At 35.9% G+C, this 14,776-nt stretch overlaps 1 protein-coding gene across 1 annotated transcript; it reads left to right on the top strand.

Annotated features, from left to right (window-relative positions):
- Nucleotide 1: 1 nt before the first annotated feature.
- LOC141604679 (putative 1-acyl-sn-glycerol-3-phosphate acyltransferase 4) lies at nt 2-6,729 on the top strand. Its single transcript, XM_074423131.1, has 4 exons — nt 2-284; nt 3,515-4,343; nt 4,674-4,804; nt 6,228-6,729. The coding sequence occupies exons 2-4, from the start codon at nt 3,772-3,774 to the stop codon at nt 6,674-6,676; spliced, it is 1,152 nt and encodes a 383-aa protein (XP_074279232.1). The 5' UTR covers nt 2-284; nt 3,515-3,771; the 3' UTR covers nt 6,677-6,729.
- The last annotated feature ends 8,047 nt before the right edge of the window (nt 6,730-14,776 follow it).

Below are 14,776 nucleotides of genomic sequence, written 5' to 3'. Positions count from 1 at the left end.
CAACTACCCGCCTGACAACTTGATGAAGAAACAAGATCCAATCTCTCTCCATTATTTATATTCAAAAAAATCCGCCAGATTCATGCTCCTCCAAAACGCTGTCGTTTTAGACTCTTTTAACAAATAAAATATTATATTATCCGCATATTCCGACCATTCCTAGAGAGAGAAAGCGGGGTTAGAGAGAGAAACTGCGATAGCGAGAGATATGATAAGATGCAGATTTTAAAAACTTGAGGCTCAAATTCAAGATCAATTCTGAGGTTTTATGACGATTTATTGAGGTATAACACTAATTTTAATTGAATCTTCGCTTTTTTTCAGTGTTTTTATTCATTTTTCCACTCATAATTCGCTTTAATTTGAGAGAGATATTTCATTTCGTAAGAATCTTAAGCGTTAGTTGAATTGTGGATGAATTTTATGTTTTTGTGTAAATTCATTGTTATACAACAATTCATTGAGTATAACACTTTTCTTATTTGAATATTTGTTAATATTGTGTTTTTGTTTGATTTAACATTCATAATTTGCTTCAATTTGCGTATGATATTAGTGTTTCAGTTGAATTTTGGATGAATTTTGTGTAAATTCATTGATATACAACAATTCATTGAGTATAACACTTTTCTTATTCGAATCTTTGTCAATATTGTGTTTTTGTTTGATTTAACATTCATAATTAGCTTCAATTTGCGTAAGATATTAGTATTTTAGTTGAATTTTGGATGAAATTTGTGTTTTTGTGTAAATTCATTGTTGTACAACAATTCATTGAGGTATACCGTCTTTTTTATCTGAATCTTCGTTAATTTTTGTTCAATTTTGCACTCGTAATTGGCTTGAATTTGCACGAGATATTTCGTTATGTAAGAACTAAGAATCTTAAGTGTTCCGTTGAATTTTGGAGAATTTTGTGTTTTTGTCTATATTCATAGTTATACAACCGTGTTTTAGTTGAATTTTGGATGAAATGTTGTTATGGAGAGTTAATTTTGTGATTTTGTTTAGAGTAACCTGATAAAGACATCTATAAATAGTAACAACATAATCAATAATTTGTAACTAATAGCAAAATATTAACTTCATTCTACGAATATTACCAAGTCTTCTGAAAATCTCATCTTCACTTACTAGATACAGTGCAAAAAACCATCATTCAAGTACAAATCAACTCACCTACTTCCAAACTCCTTCTTTTAGATGAAATCAACCTGTAATGTTGGTACTGTTTATGAATAGGGTCTTTATATTGATACTGTTTATGAATTTACTCTTTTGTTTATATTCAATTATACAACATTTTGAATAGGTACAACAACTTCTTTAGGTGAAACTTTGTTTTTTCTGTATTTTTATTTGACTTAACACTCATAATTCGCTTAAATTTGCTCGAGTTATTTCGTTAGGTAAGAATTTTGAGTGTATTAGTTAAATTGTGGATGAATTGCTGTTTAGAGAGTTAATGTTGTGAATTTCTGTATGTTTTGTTTAAGATTATGAGCAGTTTTAGTTTTTTGCTTGAATTGTGAATGAAATGTTGTTTTAGGGAGTTAATTTTGTGTTTCTGTTTATATGCATGCTACTTTTCTGTAATTCTTTATGCGTACTAGTAAGCTACATTTCTGTGTTATGAATCACGAATTTTTGATATATCTGTGTTATGTTGTGTCTAATGTTTATAAATGTAAATTTTCATGTAAATGAATATGTAATTGTTCTACAGTTCTTGGTGGAATTACTGTTTGATTGAATTGCTGGTGCTATTATGTAAGAATCGTAAGCGTTTTAGTTGAACTGAGGGTGAATTGATGTTTTACTGAGTTATTGTGTTTTCGTTTATATTCATGGCTAATTTTCCGTAATTCTCTTTAACACGCAGTAGTTACTTGATACAGTAAGTGGATTATACATCTGATATACTACATCAGATGGTGTAGTTTCCGAGCATTAAGATAAAGTTTTCGAGTTTTGTTTTAAAAATTACGAGTTTTATTATAAAGTTTTCGAGTTCATTTACTTAAAACATTAAACTCAAAAAATTACATCATAACTAAAAAAAATTACATATAACTCAGAAAAATTTGAGTCTTGACGTCAAAAAACTAAAATGTAATTATAAACTTCATAGAACTCAAAAAAAATACATAGAAACTCAGAAACTCATTAGTCTGAGGTAGTACATCTTATGTATAATCCTTTTTTTACATATGCTTGATTGATCTACAGTTATGGTCTAATCATAGTTTGATTGAATTTCTGGTGATATATGTAGATAAGTCGTATGGAGTTGGTTGATATTAAATTCTTGTACAGTGATTGCATTAATCAAGCATGTTGAAAGAGATGTTATAGAGAATTATTTGTTCAGTGGCAGAGTCCAGAGGGAGCTGTACTGTATGTGTAAAGTAAACGAAAATGATTGCTTTTATTTCTGCATATAGTAATAAATGGACTCTTCAATTTTCCTGCTCTTCTTGAAATAGAAACTTTATGAGTTGGCACAATTTAAAGTGTTGAGTAATGGGGAGTAAGGGGCGAGGGGCAATGAACTCTACCGAGTACTGATTACATTTCTTGGCGTTAGTGGCGGAGCCACAATACATAGTTACTGAGGGATGGAAATGTTTTAAAATATATTTTTCAATGCCTGGGGGTGGCAACTCCTGCTAGCTCCCCTCCCTCCACACTGCTCAACATCCAATGTGAGCGGGATATTATTATTGAACAGTTGGTTTTGTAAGATCTTAGGTAAGACGGTCTAACGGCAGGATGTATGAGTTGTAAGAGTTTTGGGTTGAGTTTTTAGCCTGAAGCCAATAAACTCAAGGCGTTCATAAGGGAAGCTCATAAACAGTTATCTTGTGTTGTATGAGGCCATTAATCCATTTATAATTGGGAGTATTGAAATTTCTGCTTTTTTTCAATTGAAGTTGTAGTAGCGAGAGACGAGAGTATGTGAAACGTGGTCGTGTTGTAGGCTTACAGCTTATAAAGCCATAAAGGACAGGCAAATAACCCAGATATTTTATTTCTCATAATCGTGATTTTATGGTACTCAACTACTCGACAAAGTATTTATATTTAGTGAAAGTATGGTAGGCTTGCAGCTTATAAAGTCATAAAGGACAGCCAAATAACCAAAGTGTTTTGTCTCTCACAATCGATGGTACTCGACAAAGCAGTTATATTTTAGTCAAAGCATGGCATGTTAAATTTTCAGAGCTATGTCTGCATTTTGGGGGGTCTATTAGCTTCCAAAATCCGTATAAGAATTATAGAAAGACTTTGAGGTCGTTCAAAGTGCACCCCCGAGACAAGTGAGAAGCCTGTTCATGTTTGGTTATGCCAATTTGCATTAGCTAGCTTATGTAAATGTGTCATTAAGTATTTTAGATCTATATTTTCCGCTGTATCATGCCACTTTTTTACTCTCGCTGGGTCATTATTTTATTTTCCTTGGTTGACACCCCTTTTTTTGTGGCATTGCCTATTTTTTCTTTTCTTTTTGCAGATTTGAGCTCTCTAGTAAGAATTGCTGGAACTGTCATTGTCACTATCACAGGGGACCGAGTTTGATCTTTCATTTACTTCTCATCAAGCAGACAAGAATCTTAATATATTTGCATTTCCTTTCTGCTCTTAAAAACAAGTGTTGGTCCCATCGGACTGGCCTATTTACAGCCTGTAATGACATCCAGCAGTGTGTTGGTGCCTCTTCAGTTTCTGCAGCTGCACTGAAGACAGAGATCTGCCTTTTGAGTGTGAGAGATGGAAGTTTGCAAGCCCCTTAAATCCGAAATTGAATCCAAGCATCGTCCTCTGACCCCTCTTAGGATTTTAAGGGGTATATTATGCCTAGTTGTTCTTCTTTCAACTGCTTTCTTCTTTCTAGTGTTCTTTGTGCCTCCGGTAGCTGTATTATTGCGGCTCTTCAGTCTCCATTACAGTAGGAAATTTGCATCATTTCTGTTTGGTCTCTGGTTGGCGTTGTGGCCCTTTTTGTTTGAGAAGATAAACAAAACTAGTGTTGTCTTCTCTGGAGAGCATGTCCCTGCCGGGGAACGTGTTTTGCTTATTGCCAACCACAGAACTGAGGTTGATTGGATGTACTTGTGGAATCTTGCATTAAGGAAAGGAAGCCTAGGTTACATCAAATATGTCCTCAAGAACAGTTTAATGAAACTTCCTATCTTCGGCTGGGCGTTTCACATATTTGAGTTCATCCCCGTCGAAAGGAACTGGGAGTCAGATGAACCAATCATGCAGCAAATGCTGTTGACCTATACTGATCGTCAGGATCCATTATGGCTTGCGCTTTTCCCTGAAGGAACAGATTTTAAGTAATATTTCATGCTCCTTCTTTTACTATATTATTTATGCATTTACATCAAGTTCTTTTTGTTCATCCTAAATGAACCATAGGATATACACTCATAGTCATAGGAATATAGTATACACTTTTTTTGTTCATGTACATACAGTTTTCCTAAAAGTTCCGTCATATGACTTTACGACAAGGCTTTTGTTTAGCTTAGAAATGAGTGCAATATCGCAAATGATTTGTAGGCTAAGTGTTATAGACTTATAGGCCGCCTTAGCTGTATTTGCTGATTGTTATCACGTCTATGCGTGATTTGAGTCGGTGACTGATAGGAAAATATCTCTGGCAGTGAACAGAAATGTAAAAGAAGCCAGAAGTTTGCAGCTGAAAATGGATTTCCTGTGATGAATCATGTTTTACTTCCTAAAACAAAGGGGTTTTATGCTTGTCTAGACACTCTCAGAAGCTCCCTGGATGCAGGTTCTTTTTTTACTTCTATCAGTTCTCATTTGATTATTCCTTGGATTTTGCAAGATCGTAGTTACTCGAAATCTGTAGTCTATTCGGATTTTGTGGTTCAATAGCTCTGTTTTCTAAAAAGCAGGGATTGCCTGGTGATTCTCTTTCCATTTTGTGTTATGAAGGACACTGACCCATTTTGATTAATTTGAAATTCGAGAACTAGGCTGCATTCGGTAATAATTGGCCAAAACTCAAAAGTTTAGTTTAACAGAGACAGAATAGCCACTAGGAGATAGTAATGCTATTTTGCTGAATTTATGTGTCACTCAATTCTACGCCAATCATATGTGCCGTGTTAATTGGAGAAATTGGGACGACTGGACAAGTTGCTGATTTATAATTTTAGCCTGAATCTCGGTACACATGACTAAGGAGGTTCCTAAGCATCATATGGTGTATGTTTGCTTACATTATACTTTTATTTTCTCTTGAGTAGTTAGGTGACGATGACATTGGTTTGAAATTCACAAGAAGCATTTATGTTAGACGGGGACTAATGCTTCACTAGTCTGTGACCCTCTTTGTCACTCTGAACTGTCGTATACGGTATATCTTCTTAATGGCTGTATCTTGGACCATTATCTTTAACAGTGATTCCTTCACGCTAGTTTTTATTTCAAAGCATTCATACCAATCTGCTGGCCACCTTATTGCACCTTGGTCCATTATCTTTTGCTTTATGTTCATCCTATTTAAAATTTACGGGTCATGCGATGTTTGGGCCTGGTTCATATTGATTTTTCGGAAAATGCAAGTGGTGCCCTTGAACTTTGATGTTTTGCCAGAAATACCCAATTTTTTTATCCGGAAACCTTTAAGAGGCTATAACTCGTGTTTACGAGCTCAGAAAGTGACGATTTTTTTTTTTCAAATTGATTATCTTTTCGAGAAGTACGACTTGAAGTTCTCGGAAAAAAAATTATCACTTTCTGAACTCCTAGACACGAGTTATAGCCTCTTAAAGTTTTCCGAACAAAAAATTGGGTATTTCGGGCAAAATTCGAAACTTCAAGGGCACCGCGTGACAAGCTTCTGTTCATGTTGTTACTCTGAACTGTCGTATACGGTATATCTTCTTAATGGCTGTATCGATGTTTATGTTGTTGGAAACCGAAAGCCTGTTAGATTTTACGAAATCCCTGATGTAATAATCATGACTACATTGTGCAAGTAAAAACATACAATTAGTCTCACTATATCCGTCTAAAGTGAAAGACGAGTCAAATATGCTTAAAGTGGTGACATTTTTGGGTCCCACCGTGCAACTTGTTGCTTGTCTTATGCTTAAGACGGATATCTCCCGTCTATAATGAGAATTTGTGAAAAATATACTCCATTATTGTCCGAGTTTCTCAGCTTCTGATTTTTCGTTTTCCTGCAGTTTATGATGTAACTATTGCCTACAAACATAATTGTCCGACATTAATGGACAATGTATTTGGAGTCGATCCCTCAGAAGTACACATTCATATCCAACGTATTTCACTAAACAAGATGCCGGTATCAGAAGACGAGACTGCAGCTTGGTTGATGAATGCATTCCAGCAAAAGGATAAATTGCTTACAGACTTCTGCAATCACGGACATTTCCCAAATCAAGGAATTGAACCTCCGATGTCAACGATGAAGTGTTTGATAAACTGCTCCTCGGTGATGGCGATAACTGCATTCTTTGCGTATCTTACCTTTGTTTTCAAGTGGGTAAGATTATTTATAGCTTTTAGTTGTGCATATCTTTATCTTGCTACTCATTTCAACTTTCGGCCTACGCCATTGTCGGGCCTTGTTGATTTGGTGTTCTGCAAAGGGAAATCAAAGAAATGTAGGTAGTAGTACATTCAAACTGGAAATTTGAATTTATGTGAAGATTTCTGTCTCGTCTTCTCTTTGCGTTTTATTGGGTTTGATTTTAATAATTTGTTGTTGTATATTGGGTAAAATAAATAAGATGTAGAATCGGAATTGTCGAGGAGGACAGGCATGTACGAGAATTGAGAAGACGTAAATAAGAAACAGAGGAAGTACAGCAAAATGAGCACAAATATTACTATACAACTGGTTGTATAATAAGCATTGTACAACCATATACATTAATCCGAGCTTATATGCAATTTTATCGAGTTTTGTAAGAGTTTATTTTTTTATGTTTAAGTGTGTGAGTTCAAAAACTTTAAAGTATAGCTCGATTCTTTTTAATAAAACTCGAAAACTTTAGTACACAACTCGGATTCTACACCATACAACCGTATACAACTGGTTGTATAATCTACTAATTGTACTATACAACTGGTTGTATAATAAGCATTGTACAACCATATACATTAATCCGAGCTTATATGCAATTTTATCGAGTTTTGTAAGAGTTTATTTTTTTATGTTTAAGTGTGTGAGTTCAAAAACTTTAAAGTATAGCTCAGATTCTTTTTAATAAAACTCGAAAACTTTAGTACACAACTCGGATTCTACACCATACAACCGTATACAACTGGTTGTATAATCTACTAATTGTATAATCTACTAATTCTGAAATGCTATGCTGCTTCCCTTCATATGTAAGGATAGGGTTAGTCGGTTTTTTTTTGTTTTTTTTTTTGACGGTTGGACAGATTAAAGTTTTACATTCTAGTGGTATGGCTCACTACACCATACCTATACACTACAACATAAAACAACAAATTACAAATTCTTGGAAATAAACTACAACGGAAGAGATGATTTCTTCGGGTATCTGCGATGTGTTGGAAGGAGGTAACGGTAGACTGGCCACGAGTATAATCATCATCAAGGATAGGAATTCCAAGAGCCCATCGAAACATTTGAACTCCCAGGCGACGATAACAGGATGCACTTATGCTTAAAAAACGTAGAATTTTTTTTTTTTTTGAGAAAAGAACAATTCATTAATAGAACGTCATACGGTACTTACAAAGAATAACTATAATTGAAAACAAATCTAATGGAAACCAAAGAAAAATAATTTTCTTATAAACTAGGGATCTCAAAACAGCATCTGACAATTCGGCTCGTCCTATTATCGCTATCTTCATGTTGCTTTTGAGGGAATCCTTCGTTTGATTTATGAGATAAAATTTACCTCTGACTGGTTCCAAAGATCGTTGACAAATCACTTTTACCCTTTGAAAGAACACGCTGCAAACCATCAACGAACTACTCCTAACTATATTATTGATGAAACTAAAACCACGAAAAAATGGAAAACCCCCCGGAAAAACGATTCTCACCAAAAGGGAGACTTTTATTGAATAGAAAATAGGTATGCATACTATTGATTAAAATTTGAAACAATTTTGGGGCTTACCATCGATTGATTGATAATCGATGGAGCCCCTTATATAATTTGATGGAGGCTAGGGTTTTTTAGAGAGAGTTTTTTGAGAGAGAATTTTAGAGAGACCGACCATTATGTTTTGATTACACAGAAATTTAAAAAAAAAAAAAAAAAAAAAAAAAAAAAAAAAAAAATAGAATTTTTTGGTGAAATGCAAGCCGATAAAGTTCGCCTCCGATGAAGAAAGATCTCAACCAGCTGATATGCACAGATAAGAGCACCCCCTAGGCCCCTAGGCCCTACCCCTTTGAAAATTAATTAATTATTTATTTTTAATTTAAATGTCCGTTTTTTTCTTTAGTTTAACTGAATTCACTAAATCACTAGTAGGTAAAGCACTCTTCCAACCTTTCAAATTATTTTCACCCTCTAATGATAAATGGATATCTACTGCTCCATGGAATAGGTTAAAATTCCCTTTAAATTATTAGTTACATTCAAAATGTACTCTTTATTTTTCAAGAATTTGTTCTTAGAACGTACTTTTTAAAAAATTTCCAATAATTAAAACCCGAAACTTAAGATGAAAGTAACAAAATGTGCCAAAAAAAAACCAAAGTGGGTGAATGATAGAAAATTAGAAAGGTGTAATGTCATCAGGCAAGAGCATGTGGTGCAAAAGTTGAATGCCGCTGACTTTTAGGACCTTAATTGTCCTACAACGTGTGACAGATCCTAAAGTTTGGCTCTGACTGTCGGCGGTCCATTTACTAATCATCTCGTTAATGAACAACCTTTCTTTTATTTTTTTTTTTTATTTTTTTTTTTTTTATTTTTTTTTTTTTTGACGTGAAGAAAGACTCTTACATTATAATAGTACGGCTCACTAGACCATACCTATAGTCTGGAACATAAAACACTAGGGTACTACTAATAACATAAACTGAGACAAGGTAAAAGTTGCATCGGTTAACAACATAGTGTTGATGGCGTACGACGAAAGTCTGAACACGCTCTTCAAAATCATGATCTACCCCAATGGCTAATGGATGAGCAGCGCTGGCCAAAGGAAAACACACATCTTTGCTTGTCTTGATTGATGTAGCTTTGGAGAAATACCTGCAACAATACCCAAGGAAGGGTCTCGGAGATTCATCTCCTTGGCTGTGAAAATCTTCCTCATAAAACCAACTAGCCTCCACCAACTCATTGTTACTCGTCATAATAGATACAACTTCGGAGAAATACCTGCAACAAGACCCTAGGAAGCGTCTTGGAGATTCATCTCCTTGGCTGTGAAACACCTCATTCAGAAACCAATGAGCCCCTTGACCCAACGAGAAAGAACAAAGTGCACTTACGCCCCAAGGACGTAGAAAGAAAAGGCGGAAGACAGACCACAAAAATCTGTCTCCAGAGGAGAGCAAACTCCTACACTTTGGAACATAACCCCCGTTGACTAGAACCTCACGGCCCAAAAAAGTGAGTAAAAAGGTAGATAACAAGGAGGGGAACCACTTGAACAATCCCCTTACCAACACCAACTCAGAAAACCATAGTGAGTTGGACCCAACACAGACCCGATGCAAAGAAACCTTCATCCTAATTGACCCGAGGATAAGGGGACAAGACACCCTAAACCAACAGGAAATTATTATTTGAATAAACAAAAGACATAAAAAGATGAAAACACACATAAATCAGAGGTGAAACCACCGCAACCTACCAACCAACGACACAACCAACGAACCCGACTCCACCCTACGAACACGCCTCCGCTGAAGGACAAAAGTCCAGGCTGCCACGACAAAACTCCTACCAAACAAACGGACCCACACGTTAACCACGACCGTCACGGACGACCCTTTAACCATCAACCCCGACAAAACTGGTTCGGTGTGAGGGGGCCCCTAACTCATACCTTACCGTAGTGTGCTCCTAACAGTTCTATCCCGGTGTTCATTTTATTTAGACTCTTCCTATGTTCATTGGGCTCATTGGTTTAGGCCTGAGGATCGTTCGCTCTGATACCACTTTGTAACACCCCGGTTTATAAAAGAAGTCCTCGTCAAGACATTCTCTAATAAAACGGACTGTTACCATCTCGGTTTCCCGAGGTAGTGAATAACAAATTAAACTCCAAGGCAATTTATATAATATTTTAACTTAATTATTACAAATTCTCTTTTCTAATTAAATTACAAGAACTGACATAAATAAAAGTGAAGTCTTCTAGATGATGATCTAGTTACTAAGTCGTCTGATCCAGTGTCTCACGCCCATCCAGCTCCCGTCCTATCTCTTAAACCTGTCAAGTCTGCTCCCCATAAAACGGTTCATCACAGGTGTTCACGAATACACATGGTCAACCGCGAGGTTGAGTAGGGAAAACAATAAAACAATAAAATATGATATGCATGATACTCCGTCACCTCCATCTCCATCTCAACTCATCACACACATCTCATACCCCGGAACGCCCGGCCATACCGATCCCCGGTAGACACAACAATCGACCGTCGTCGATATACCAGCTCAACAGCTGAGGTTATCCAGCGAGTCCCGCAGAACCCGCCCTGGGCCTTATCACAACATCGTCATCATCACACCGCATCACCACAACATCCTCCATCTCCAATGCATATGAATGCTCAAAAGAAATTGATGCAACATTATATATATATATATATAAATCAATGAACTGATGAATCATAAAAATCATGCCGATTACCCGATGTTGTGATATCATGCTCAATATGATCAAATCAGTCAATCACCTTTCCGAATATAAATGATAACGTAAATCAACAACCAGGAATCAAGTCAACACAATCCAACAATGACGATAATAGGACAAGTGTATTTCCCTACCTCAAAGTGCCAGCAAATCCAATTAAGCAGTTAAACAGTCAAGAAATAAAGCAATGAATTTGATTATCGATCCTTCACGAATCCGCCACCTAAAACAATTATAATATTTATAATTACTAACTACTAAATATAGACATCTCTCAAAATAGAAGCTTTCCCGGTATAGTAACTTTTCTCTTTTAACAAACCCGACTCAAGATAATTAATTATGATTAATTATTATTTTATTTTAAGCAACTCGGAACTAAAACCCAAAATGGTAATTAAAGGATTAACGAATTATACTTTTAAGAAAACCCGCATTAACATTTGAACAACTCAACACCCGACTTGAATTATTAAGTGTCTCGGGAATAATTTATTTAAATGACTCGGGATTTAATTAAATAACTTAATATGATAAATAAAAGATTAAACGAATTAAACGATTTATAAATACCCGAATCAGTCCTTAAACAGCTCAAACAATCCCGACTCAAACCCGTCTCTAATTATATTAAATAATTCGGGAATTAAATTAACTACATTATTTAATGACACGGGAATCACATTAATTAATTAAGAGTACGGCCCATTAAAAATTTATATCGATTAAACTATGAAAAACCCGATTCAAACAACTCGAATAATCCATCACGCACCACCGTCCCTTCACACACTCACACACCCCTCACGCACCACCTAGACCACCACGACAACCACCAGACCTGACACCCACTCTGACCCAGCCGCCAGCAAACACCCCCACTGGGGTCGACCCTCGCCGGCGAGGTGAACCACGGCCGTCTTTTGGCCTGGTTCAAAGCCGTGTCTCACCACCGCCCCATTTTCTCCCTTTACCACCATCGCAACCACCAACTAACCCCTGCCCAAAACACCACTGCCTACTCGCCGCCATCCCACGAACCCAGACGACATGGCGCCACCGTTTCGACCTCCCCCTAGTCCACGGTGGCGCCACCCCAAATCTAATCACTCAAACTCGCCTGAAAACGCACCATTTAACCCGTTGCTGCACCCCTGTCGCTGCCACCTCTCACCGCCACTAGCACCACTTAAAACCACCATAACCACCACCAATACCTTCGTCACTTACCCCACTACCCATATACCCCATCCACAACCACCATAAACACCCCTATCAAACACGAAACCACCACTCAAAAACCGACAGAAAAACAAAACAGAGGAAAAGGGGGTTGACCCATACCTTTTTCCGCCACCAGAACAGCCACCTATAGCCGCCTATGAACGTCGATAAGCTCCCCTATCTCTTCCTTGCTGCGTAGTCACTACCCACGGCCACTCACTCTCTCTCTTTATGCGTGAGGTTGATGATGTTGGTGAAGAAAGGAGGCGTGAATGAGGGAGGTGTGAGTTGTTAAAGTAAGAGGTGTGAGTTGTTAAAGTAAGAGGTGTGAGTTGTTAAAGCAAAAAGTGTAATGGTGGAATGATTATGGTATAGTGTGATTATGTAAGTAGTAAACAAATTAAAAGATGATTATGGGAATTAGCTCACAATTCGAATTCTATATAAACCCGTCACAATTAACTTATATCGATACAACGCGAGTTAATTAAAATAACTTATCATAATTATCGACTCGACAATTTACCCGACTTAATTTGTAATATAAAATGTATAATAATTAATATATAATAATATCCGTTTAATTTATTATATAAAAATACGGGGTATTACAGTCTTCCCCCCTTAAAATGAACTTCGTCCCGAAGTTCGCTCCCATACTCAAACAACAGAAGGGTATTGTATATCGTACTTACGGACGTCACGCATTTCTAACACGGTTAACACACGCTTTTGACACCTTAATTTAACATAACAAATACAGAATGTTACATTCCGCCCTCCTAAAAGTAAACTTCGTCCCGAAGTTTAACTCATCATTTTTCTTAATCCAATTAACTACAACTAATAACTACCTGCGAACACAAATGTATAACACTATATAATCATCTGAGAACACCGTCATCTTCCATCTAAATTCCGATCTCAAACTCAAATAACTCAATCACCATGGTCTCACTGGACCGCAAATGTAACCCGGCACAAAGGCCCCACAATTCAAACTCAATATCAGTAGTTTAACTATACTCCCCTTTTTCACCTCAACCAACTAACAGAAGTAGGAACAAAACATATAGGACTTACTTTCATAGGTAACCTCACAACGAAACATCAACTCGGTCAAAACTACAATCTACAAACAAGTGCAAATTAAGTATCAAGATTTTACAATCCTACCAGACTAAAAACATGGTTACGTCCTCGTAACCTTCATTATAATCACTAAAGTTCTCAAACTACTGCCAACCACTGAAAGAGGATCAAATATTCACGACTCACGCTCAAGTTAACTAATCCTTATTAAAGACGATCAATATACCAACTCTCTCAAGGAAGCTACCGTTACCAGTAAAAATCATTTTTAATTATTCATTTTACCAATCATTGTAATCTCATACCTTAGAAATATGGGGGATCAATCAACCTTAGAAAAGAATTAGGGTCAACACTTGATAAATCGATTTATGAAAATTTATAACCTAATAGGTCCAATCTAACTTTCCTTTACTTAATTGTACAGATTTAGGTCGAGACACAGAATCACCAATAAAATGAAGACAACCAGTTTCGCAATACTTATCATCCTAGAAATATTTTAATCCTCACAACAAAAGGGTTTGGTATTTATTCATAAATGACGAAAGCACATTGCTTGGCAAATTTTTACAAACTTATTGGTCGAGTCAAACAAGCGAGTAAACCACGATATTGGAAAGTTAACATACAAGACTATCATGCATAAAATTTCGTTCTTGGTTTTAATTATATTTTGACTGCACCCAACACCAAGACATAAAAGATTAAATGTATTTAACTACACCAATTTTACAATTATCCCACTACTTATGACTCCGTTCTAGTTTCATTCCTCCAGACTAGCAATTATCATGGACACATACAACCAGACACTGGCTGGAAATCTCATTCCGAATTTATACTCACACGACAAAATTTGACTTCATTTTCAAAACTTTTACTTTCATACTAGACGGTGAATAATTTTCTTAACATACTCTTATAACAGGGCCGTCATAGAATCCATTTACAGCTTACTACGAAACTCACAATCAGATAAACTTAATTCAATTCCTTTAAACAAAACAAGCTTAGGTGTCGACTCATATATCGTAATTTACAGGTTCATCTTATTCATTTCAATCCTATCTTTACTAATGAACGTCTATCGTTGGAACCAATGCATATCATGTGAATCATTAAAGGGTTATCCTATCATAACTGCCAATATAATTATCGTAACAATCTTTATTAAAATATAGTTGATAGTAACGACTCGAGAATATAGATATGTCACATGTCGTGTTACAATTGCAAAAAAAATCATTTTAGCATTTTATGACAATGTAATAACGAATATATCCAATAAGAAACAACAACACTGTTTATTATCATGTTATAGGTTTAGGGTTAACCGAAATAATTTAATGAAATGAAAGTTATAAGTATAACTATAGGTACACCGACTCACATAAAAGACTTTAGAACTCAGATGACATCCTACCTGTGTGGACATTTTAGACACCTTCATTACTACCATCCATGTGTAAACAATTAAACATAATTATTATAAACCTTCATGTGAGTATATTAGAACAATCAAATTACTTTTAATACCATCAACTTTACTAAGATATGACAATATAGTTTTTATATATCCGACCAT

Source organism: Silene latifolia, chromosome 10 (assembly GCF_048544455.1).
Source record: "Silene latifolia isolate original U9 population chromosome 10, ASM4854445v1, whole genome shotgun sequence".
Classification (NCBI taxonomy): Eukaryota; Viridiplantae; Streptophyta; class Magnoliopsida; order Caryophyllales; family Caryophyllaceae; genus Silene; species Silene latifolia.
The sequence above is the reverse complement of the archived record's forward strand: the minus strand, read 5'-3'. Positions and strand labels throughout refer to the sequence as shown.